Source organism: Gekko japonicus, unplaced genomic scaffold (genome assembly GCF_001447785.1).
Source record: "Gekko japonicus isolate JY-2015 unplaced genomic scaffold, Gekko_japonicus_V1.1 scaffold2240, whole genome shotgun sequence".
NCBI classification, from domain to species: Eukaryota; Metazoa; Chordata; class Lepidosauria; order Squamata; family Gekkonidae; genus Gekko; species Gekko japonicus.
This window is the reverse complement of record NW_015165885.1, coordinates 266,854-276,895: the sequence shown is the minus strand read 5'-3', so window position 1 is coordinate 276,895 and position 10,042 is coordinate 266,854. Positions and strand designations below refer to the sequence as shown.

Below are 10,042 nucleotides of genomic sequence, written 5' to 3'. Positions count from 1 at the left end.
CTCTTCCACAAGGCCCACAAGGACAGGGGAGGATTCGGATGGGTGTGTGTGTGACCGCAGTAATCTCCCCCCCCCTCTGGCGTTCCTTGCCTTGTTCCTGTGAGAGGCACCAGGGAAGCAGCCACCACCCCCATGTCGCCTGAGAGTTGGGCTCCTCCCTTGCCCCCCTCACTCCCCCCCCAGGGATTGGAGGAACGCCCCTCAGCCTTGCCCGGACTGCGACCTCCTGGCACCGGAGCCATCGGCAAGTACCACCGGGCCCTCCTGCAGCTCGGGGGGGGGGAGAAGAAGGGGCCTGCGCACCCCAGAGGGAAGCAGCCAAAGTGTGGCACGTGCTCCTTCTCTCCATGCACCCCCTGGAGGTTGGCAACCCTGTAATCAGTGGGCACGTGCAGGGGGGGGGGGGCGGCAGAAGGTAGCCCCGCCTATGGCACAAAAAAACCCTGGGCCGGCCCTGCTAACATGGCTACCCTTCTTGGTAAACTTGTGTTTGTATTTTCAAAAAATATTAGTGTCCCTTCAGTCCCTCTCATCTTCATAATGATGGACATTTTCCCAGTAACTCAGGAAGAATGCTGTTTCTTTTATTTTTACTAATTGCTTTGCCATAAAATAGAAACTCAGACAGTGTTATGCTGGGTCACCAGGTGGAATTCGCTGCCAGAGGATGTAGTGATGGCCACAGGAATAAACAGCTTTAGAAGAGGATTAGATAGATTCATGGAGGATAGGTCTATCAGTGGTTACTAGCCATGGTGACTGAGGGGAACCTCCACATTCAGAGGCACTAGGCCTCTGAATCCCAGATCCAGAAGGCAACATCAGAGGAACTGGTTGGCCACTGTGTGAGACAGGATGCTGGACTAGATGGACCACCGGTCTGATCCAGCAGAGCTCAGGTACAAAAGTAAAGACTAACAAGATTAAAAGCTTGTTTCTGAAGCTAACCAGCAAAACTAATGTGAAAATATGTGATTTCCCTCCCCTATTTCAGGTACAACAGTGTTTGAAGCGTTTACATCTAATGAATCTGGAGCAGTCAATTGAAAAACTTTCTGAGTTGGGCTCCATGTAAGTAGCTTAAACTGGCCTGTTTCACCAGTAATCGTAAGCAGATATACTCAGAAGTAAGTCCCATATTATCAGCAAGGCTTGTTTCCAGCAAAGTTTTGTTAGGGTTGCATGTCTGTGGTACTGTAGCTTACTCGGCAATAAAGGTTTTTTTAATTTATAATTTTTTATTTTTGAAATTTACACTAAACATCTGAATTACAAACAATTAACCTTATACAAAAGCAGTAAAACCTATATGTCAAAATTTACAACATTATTAAGACCACCCACTTCAAGAAAGTACACTAGGTTTCATAAGAGGATTAAACCAATAGGTTGCCCAGTGAATACTGGATAACTATTATATTGTAAGCCATACAGTTACAATTGTAACAAGTCTTATGGACAAGACTTATTGTTATGATTCACCGTATAATCTAAAACCAGAAACCGCTTCTCAAAAAACCTAGGTTGGTTGTTATGTGGCTCAAATTGTACAGTCCTGTCAAATATTTTTTCCATAATATAGTGTTCTCAGATTTTACTGTACCACAACAAGATAGCAGGGACCAATTTTTCTTTCCATTTAGAAGCAATGACTGTTTTAGCAGCTGCTAGAAGGGTGGCAACAGTTTTCAATGAACAGATGTACGGTAGTGTAAGATTGTGGAAGCTTTCAAATTACACTTTTCTGAAGTAGAGAGTAAAGATATCCATTTAGTTAAAAAAAAAATTCATTAATGGAAGCTGAGGCCCTTCCATTCCTTCTCTGTGACCAATCCAACATGTTAGCAACCCTTTATGTGAAATGAGATATATAGGGCAATCCTATGCAGTTTCTCCGGCCTAAGCCTATTGATTAGAGTGGAGTAGCCCTGTGTAGCATTGCTATGTTAGCCATTTTTGAGGAAAACTCAGATAACAAAAGTGAAACTGTTAAGCACACTTGGGTTTAATAGATAATAAACTGATTACTGGAGGAGCAATTCCTGGCAAAATGTTCTGCTTGTGAATCAGATACTAAGAAATTGTGTTAAGCCAAGTACATGCCAGCATTAAAAAACAAAGGCTGCCAATCCATACATCCATGTATCTTTCTTCTATTTTTCTCTTTATTTTATAGGAAAGAGAAATCTGAAAATCCCAACGAGAGCTTGGTTCCCAGCCAACCTGTGATTGAAGTGGTGCTGGTGAAGATTTTGGGGGGCTGCAGGCTCTTGTCACATTTGCTTGAACGCTGTTGCACAGCATTTCTGTATCCTTCTAAAATGTTTAGGATCTGGCAGTGCAGTCCTGAGTAGACTTATGCCTTTAAACTGATTGACTTCAGTGAACTTAGGTGTAAATTGTGCTTAAGATTGCACTGTAAAAGTTTGGAATCTGTTTTGCAGTTTCTTGCAGTTCTTATTTAGAGGTTGAGAATGGCATGAGATGCTGTGGTTTTGTCAGGCAGGATAGGTTTGATTGAAAATTCTTGTATTTATCAAGAAAGCATCCTGTTGCATGTTTCAGTTTTCCATTATTAACATTGCAACTCTGTGTGGTTCTGTAAATTAGCCTAAATAATTTTCTGGATTTTTTGGTCACTTGTCCATCCTTAATCAAAATGCTTTTCAGCTTGTGTCTTAAGCATCTGTGTTTGGAAGAACACATATTACTCAACACTGTGGTCTTGGGATTGTTGAGCAGATTATGGTGTGTATAAAACATTTTTGTTGTTTTGTTTCTACATGCGACCTTGTGTTTCCTGGGCAGAGCATCAGTTTCACTCGTTGCCAGCTAACGGTAGTTGTGCAGTGGTGTATGAGGTCACCAGGGCTGCTGAGAGCCACCATGGGCCCCCAGACAAAAGATTCCACCTGGGCCCCTCCATAGGACCCTGATCCAAACCATGTATCATAACAAAACAATTCACTTGACTTGCTGTAACCATGAATCTATAGTTAAAAAAAGAATTGGATTGTCCAAACTTTCTCTCAGTTTGCTGTCTGTGCTCAACTGCTCTCAGCTAAAGCTGAAATCAGACTACATTCAGTCAAGGCAGAAATCTGACTGACTTCTCAGCCATCCAGCTCTCTCCAGACTTTCTTTGCTCAGCTGATGCTAACCAATCAGATTACTTGGAGCAGCCTGTCGCTCAAGGCCCTCTGTTTCTGTGAAGAATTAACCCTTCACAGTCCTTTAGTGTCTTAAAAGTGCAGTCCGTCACAGTAGGCTGTGTGGAGAGTGTGTGCCTGGCCCAAGCTCACCCAGCAGGCTCCCATGGCATGAGTGGGGATTTGAACCTGGGTTTCTCAGATCCCAGTCCTACACTTTAACCACTACACCATGCTGGCAGGGGTATTCTCCGATAAAGCTAGGAGATGCAAAGTTGGCTACCAGGCAGGATTGTGGGAGTTTCTGGGCCCAAATTGGAAGGCCTGGCCCAGGTGAGACAAACCACCACCACCCTGGGCTATTTGTAGTGGAAGCTAAGGGTCTCTGTTTGTGGCAGGCATAACTCGGAAAATAATGCGTGAAAGCTGGCCGCCACCCCCAGAATGATTATGGAAGTTGCAGTGCCAAACATGAAGGGAATTGAACACCCAAAACAAAGGTTATCTTCATGACAAGCAATATGTAATAAGAGAGTTTTAAGCAACCTGTCATGTGTCTAACACTCAGATCCCCAGCCCCCCATGGAAGGCTGCTGGGTAACACACTCTCAAGCCAGACCTGCCACACAGGGTTGTTGTGAGGATAAAATGGATGACAGGAGATCAGTGCAGCTTTGGGACCCCATTGGGAAGAAAGACTCTGGGTATGGTATTTGTTACAAATCTAAATTTTAATGATATTAAGAGAATTACATCATTTGCCAAATAGCAAAGTAGCCTTTACAAAGGGCTATTAGATCTTCCATCAACAGAATAACAACAACCGAGTGCCTGAACTGGGAGTTCTGGCTTCTGTCCCACTAAAACTGATTTGTGTTCCATTACCATGCATGTAAAGGGTGGAGGGGGGGGGGCAGGGGAGCATCCTTTTACTACTTTGTTAGATCATAGGGCGATATAAACTCCCCCTCCCCCTTCTGTTTATAATATTAACAAAGGTTTGCTACTGTATTAAAGTACATTTTGTTGCCAAACAGGATAGGGATGAAAAGGACCTGAGACTATGAATGATTTGAAAATAAATGGGGGAGGGACACAGAAAAATTAGGTGGCGAGAGAGAGAAATGAAAAAGGGGGGAAAAGAGGGAGAGAAATTAAGGAAAATTAGTATCTTGCTGCAGCACCCTAAGTACCCTTTTGCAAGATCTGACTGAGCTGGGTGCAAGGAAAGGAAGAGAGAAAGATTAGGCTCTTATAGAAAATTATTTGCAAGCTGTCCATTACTGTAGCAGCTGTCAGTGTGCTGTCTTGTCTTGCATCAGTGCTGGCTTGGTTGATGGGCTTAGCATGATCTGAGTAAGCGTCCAAGAGCACCTTAAAGACTAACAAAATTTGTGGTAGGGTAAGAGCTTCCATGAGTCACTGCTCACTTCTTCAGATACAGCTAGAATGCGTACTCATACTCTACCACAAATTTTGTTAGTCTTTAAGGTGCTACTAGACTCTTTTGTACTGCTACAGACAGACTAACACAGCTACCCATCTTCATCTTAACATGATCTGTTAGGCAAGTTTGCTTTAGTCTTGGGGAAAGGGAAGTCTAGCAATAGTAGAGTGCTTTTTACTGTGCATACACTTTTCTTCACCCCGATCTGATCAGCTTTGTTCCAAACAAATAAAATTGCTGTTTTAAAAATAAGTCAGTTACCCTAAAACTCTGTTTCCTCTGGTTGCAACTGGAAAACAAGCATTTACTTATAAAAGGACTGCTAAAGTGGCAGACCAAGTATCTGCAGCTGCCCACTGCCTGTACTTTCCCCTGGTCCTTCAGTCAGTCTGGCATCAATAATTCAAACATGGATTCCTCCATGTTAAGCATTACAAGAAGTGAGAATTGATTAGGTCAACTGAATGGAGGTGGAAATCGGTTTGGGAAGGCGATGGAGTCCTTTGAGAAAAGAACATACTTAAGAAAGGGCTGCTGCTTAACAGATATAAGTGTTTTTCTGTCGTCCCCCCCTTCTTCTTCTTCTTCTTTTTTTAAAATCAGGATTCTTTACAGAGGTGTGCTAAAAAGCCTCAGTTCTTTATATGAGAGCCTGTTTGAATTGCTTCAGGAAGTTTCACAGAGTCAGCCAAGGCCTTATATTAAAGAATTTGCCTTTCCTTCTGCAATAAATGAATTTCTTGGAACTGCCTACTTGGAGATTCAGAAGAAAATGCCCAAGGTTTTTAAAGAAAAGGCCAAAAAGTCATGGATAAATCAACTGTTTTCAGTAAGGAAGGCCAGGAAGTCGGTGCATGCAACAGTTCCTTCAGGAGTCACAAACAAAGTGCTGAAATCCCTTGACGTTGGGCAGCCAGTTCAGATTAACAGAACCAACCAAGGTAACAGCCTCTTAATTTGGAAGGGATGGGTGATGGTTACCAATCTTGTATAACCAGGGACAACAGTTTTGTGAGCAGTCTCTTTCCTGCTTCTCTCTTCTTTGGTTTTCCATGTTCCTTGTATAAATTAAATTGCTAGAACCTCATGACCAGCTTTAATTCAACAGCATGATCCAATCCACTACGGGGGCAGTAACTGCATGTTGAGGATTTCTGTAGGTTTAATAGAACCCTAGATATTCTACACACACTTCTCTGTCTACATGTATGCATATAAGCATCACAACAGGCCATGAGGGGGAATGAGAAGTCTGCACCTCTCATATCTCCAACTGAGACCAGCTCTCTACAAGCTGGATGGGGAAACAGGAGGCGTGTGTGCAGGGGATTGGAGGGAAAACGGGGCTCTGAGCCTACAGGAATCCTGAGCGTAGGAGTAGTCTGCCTGCAGTGGACTGGATCATACCTTGTTTGGTGCCAGGAGTGGTGTGGATGCTTTTGAAATTTTTGGTGTGGATGCTTTTGTGGATGCTTTTGTAATTTTTTTAGCTGCCTTAAACCTTGTCCCAGAATACCATGTAACCAGACTGCTAGGGAAACTTACTTCCCAAAGACAGATGCTGTGTAACAGTGAATGAAGACAAATGTGAGAGCTTTTGATTTCAAGAAGAATTTTGTTAATTTGGCTATGATCCTAAACAATTGAACGTTACTATTATAGCGACTGTTCTTTTCCCCCTAGATCTTGGAAATGACTTAGTATTCGATGTCAGGACCTTATGTAGATACCCTGATCCTGCACTACTAGAGATGGTTTGTATCATTCTGTGTTAATTACATTGCATGTCTTGAATATATGAAGCTCCCTTGTACCACTTTTTTCCTTTCTGGCCAGAAGGCATAGTGTTGATTAGTTGACTATTGTTAGCTGTACTCATTTAGTAAATCTAAGTTAACCTTGTAAGCTTGCAGGCCAGGATCACTTTTGCAATGTTTTATTGTTGCTAGATGAATTACGTATATTGAGCAGTTGTTTGTACTTTGGAATGCTTTGTTAATATGAACAACTTTGTCCCTCCATCCTTGCTGTAGAGGGGAGGAGCTAAAATAATGATGCTAAGCCTACTTAATGGGAGTTCATTCCCCTGGATGCAGTAGAATTTTCTAGCTGGTATCTGAAGTGCTGTTGTGGTATGCATGCCCCCAATGGGACATAAAAACATAAGGGTAAGGCATGCTGCATCAGATCAGTTTTTTCACATTAGTGGTAAAATCAGATTGCTAGTTTATCTCTTACTTCCTTCTAGCCAAGACTTTGTGTAATCTTTAGCACTCAGCATCTCATCTGTAGAGGATAAACTATGCTCTTTTGCACTTTCTGGTGTTATTAATTTCCTTGCTTTTTGTTTTAATTTCAGAACAAATTCCAAGCAAAGCATCATAATTTAAAACAGAAGTCTACATCCCTTACATTTCAGCATCTTAAGCCTTTCTTGACTAAACTGCAAGAAGTGCACTCCTTTGAACAACTGTCTGATGCACTCAGAACAACAATCCTCTGGTGCAAAAGCAAGAAACTTAGATCACAGGCTATTTACTTGAGAATGAAGCTTTTGAAATGCAGGCATCTGCAGCATGTGGAAGCTCAGGGTTACAGGTGTGTTTATTATAGTGATATGCTGCCTGTTCAGCAAGTAATTGCACTTGACTATTGAAGTCTGTAACTGAGGAAGCATGACCAAATTGGGAAGAAGCAGTAGGGGCTAAAACGTACCCTTGTGTTATTTACTTATTAGAAAATTCTTATCAGCTTGTAAAATTTACATTACCCTTTCTGGCTTCCTATCCCACAGGGTCTTTTCCTTCCCTGTTTACTTTTCTGGCCTCCTTCGAACCAGAAATACACAAACTTATCTTTTCTCCCATTCCATGTATGTGTGTGCATCTTTCATGTCTTTCCCAACCTCTGAACTTCATATCCTTTTCACTTACTCCTCAGCATCAAAGGTTGCTGGATTTTGGCCTGCTAACCATCCTTTTCCCTCTCTTCTGCTAGCATTGCACAGCAGAGAGCCTTTATTTAGATATAAATATCTTGCTTTTCTCCCCAATAGGGACCTAAAGCAGCTTATGGTACTGTTCACTCCTCTAGCTTATCCCTGTATATACCTGCAAAGTAGGCTAGAGAGAGAACAACTGACCCAAGGTCATCAGCAAGCTTCCTTGGTAGAATAAGGAATTATTTATTATTTACAAAATGTATATCTTGTACGGATGTGCATTCGATTCGTCTGAACCGAATGCACCCCTGAAAATGGCCCACTTCGGGCTGATTCAGATTCTCTGATCTGAATTGGCTTGCAGCCGAATTGCCATGGTAGTTCGGCCCCATTGAAGTCAAAGCCGAAAACATAGGGTATATTCTGTGGGCTGGAGGGGAGGGAGTTTGAGGGAGAGGCTCCAAACTCGCAGGATAGCTGCTGGAGCCTCCAAACAGGTTGCCCCCGTCCCCCCCATTGTTCTCTATGGTGGGGAAAAAGTAACTTTTTCCCTCACCATAGAAAACAGTGGAGGGGATGGGGGCAACCTGTTTGGAGGCTCCAGCAGCTATCCTGCGAGTTTGGAGCCTCTCCCTCAAACTCCCTCCCCTCCAGCCCACAGAATATACCCTATGCTTTCGCCATTGACTTCAATGGCCCATAGGATATAATGGGGCTGAAATTGACATTGAACTGGCCCAAAGACTCTGGAATAGGCTGGTACTTCTGAAATTGACATGCAGGAGTCTTTCTGCCGTCCGAAATTGATTCTGCCCGATTCGCCTGAATCCAAATCAGACTGATTTATTTTTTTTGCACACCCCTAATATCTCGCCTTTCTGCCCCTTACAAGGGCAGGATCTGAGCCTGGGTCTCCAGATTCTAATCCTCTCACAGTGGTGGCATCATTTGTAAACATTATCTGAGCCTATGCAAATCAGTATGAGAAGAATAAGATTGGTGATAACACGAAGGTGCTGTGGCATCACTGTGTGGAACTTTCACAAATGTTCTTTCATAATAAGGGTGTGACGCAGGAACATGTTTCTGTTTGAAGGCATGGCGTTAAAAGTGTTGCCTCCATCCTGTCTGACACTTAAAATAATGGAGGAGGCTGTTCTGGACTAGTTAGAACCCTGCCTTGTACAAATATTTGTTTATGCAGACTAATCAATTTGGATTCATTGTGGAGGCCATTTAAAAACAGGTAATGTCAAAACAGTCTTCCATGTTGCTGTTATTGTTAACAGCTGCTCATCTCTTTCTTTTACAGTTTACAGAGGAAACTGGGTTGTATAAAGGCTACTATCTGTAGATACCTGACAGTCTCATACTCTAGGCAGAAACCAAAACAAAGACTTGGAGCAAGGAGGCTACAGAGGCAGATCAAACTTTCCAGGAATCTAAGACATATTTCAAAGACACCATCTTGCTTTGATCCTGTTTGGAAAAAGACTGTTTGTGGTGATAATACTATAAATGGTAGTGTTCCCTTTTCTTTTGCTCAGGAGTTTGAACATTCATCTGATGTGAGAGACGCTGACAAAAGCCATTCTGAAGAAACAGCTGAAGAACAAGCTGAGGCATTAGGAGGAAAGCCTGCCCATCTACAAAAGGAAGTTAGTGAGAGTAAAGATGATATAGATGACATTTTTGCAGCAATAGGCATATAGTGCTATACTGCATTAAACTGGATTTGACTATCTTCATTGAGTGTTTTTATTAAACTGTGTGTCAGACACACACTGCAAGTAAAGGACCCACAAAACTGCCAAGGTGAGTCTGTCTCCCCTCCTGCATTGGTGATCTTCCCCCCAAAGATACTGCACCATATCTCCTTTCCCTTTCTATCTGCCCATTTCTTCTCGCAACCCACCTCAGGTTTGAAAATGAAACTGGCAACCATTTTGGATTATCTAGGTGATTACAGCCAACACTGGCAATGTGTTCTATAATCCACAATGGCTGCCAAGACAGTAAACCCAAAGTGGGTGGAGTTGAGTAAAGTGCAGCATAACTCCCTGTGCAGTGTCTTTCTCAACGTGGGAAAGCCAGAATAGAAAATACAGTAGCACTTAAACCGCTGGTGCTGCACGGGGGGTGGTACCCATGTTACCACCTGTTTCTTGCAGCTACACAAAGCCAGCCTTGCTTAGCTGATTCTGGATTCCTTCTCCAGTGAGCAGGATTCAAATAAAAGTCCTTTATTTGCATGAAGGCAGCCGGTCACAAGTCCTGTCTTTGCAGTGATCCTACTCTGTTCCCTGAAAAACAGGGCAAGTGCATCCACAGGTAACACATTGAGGAACAGTGATACAGATCCACAACTATGAACTCTTCAGGTTTTTATTGAAGTTTGAATTTACACCCCCCCCCAAAAAAACCCCACCCTGCTTTAAATGATGCTCAGTTAAACCTGTAGCTATTTTATTTATTTATTTACATTTTTAACCCCGCCCTCCCCGC

At 42.8% G+C, this 10,042-nt stretch overlaps 1 protein-coding gene across 1 annotated transcript in view; it reads left to right on the top strand.

Annotated features, from left to right (window-relative positions):
* Window positions 1-9,249, top strand: part of LOC107110515 (chromosome unknown open reading frame, human C3orf17) — an 11,547-nt gene extending 2,298 nt beyond the window's left edge. Inside the window, exons 3-9 of the mRNA XM_015411303.1 lie at window positions 995-1,071; window positions 2,177-2,308; window positions 2,671-2,748; window positions 5,200-5,537; window positions 6,280-6,350; window positions 6,956-7,194; window positions 8,850-9,249. Coding sequence (XP_015266789.1) covers window positions 995-1,071; window positions 2,177-2,308; window positions 2,671-2,748; window positions 5,200-5,537; window positions 6,280-6,350; window positions 6,956-7,194; window positions 8,850-9,249 — 1,335 coding nt within the window. The remainder of the gene's footprint in view (window positions 1-994; window positions 1,072-2,176; window positions 2,309-2,670; window positions 2,749-5,199; window positions 5,538-6,279; window positions 6,351-6,955; window positions 7,195-8,849) is intronic.
* Window positions 9,250-10,042: the final 793 nt, after the last annotated feature.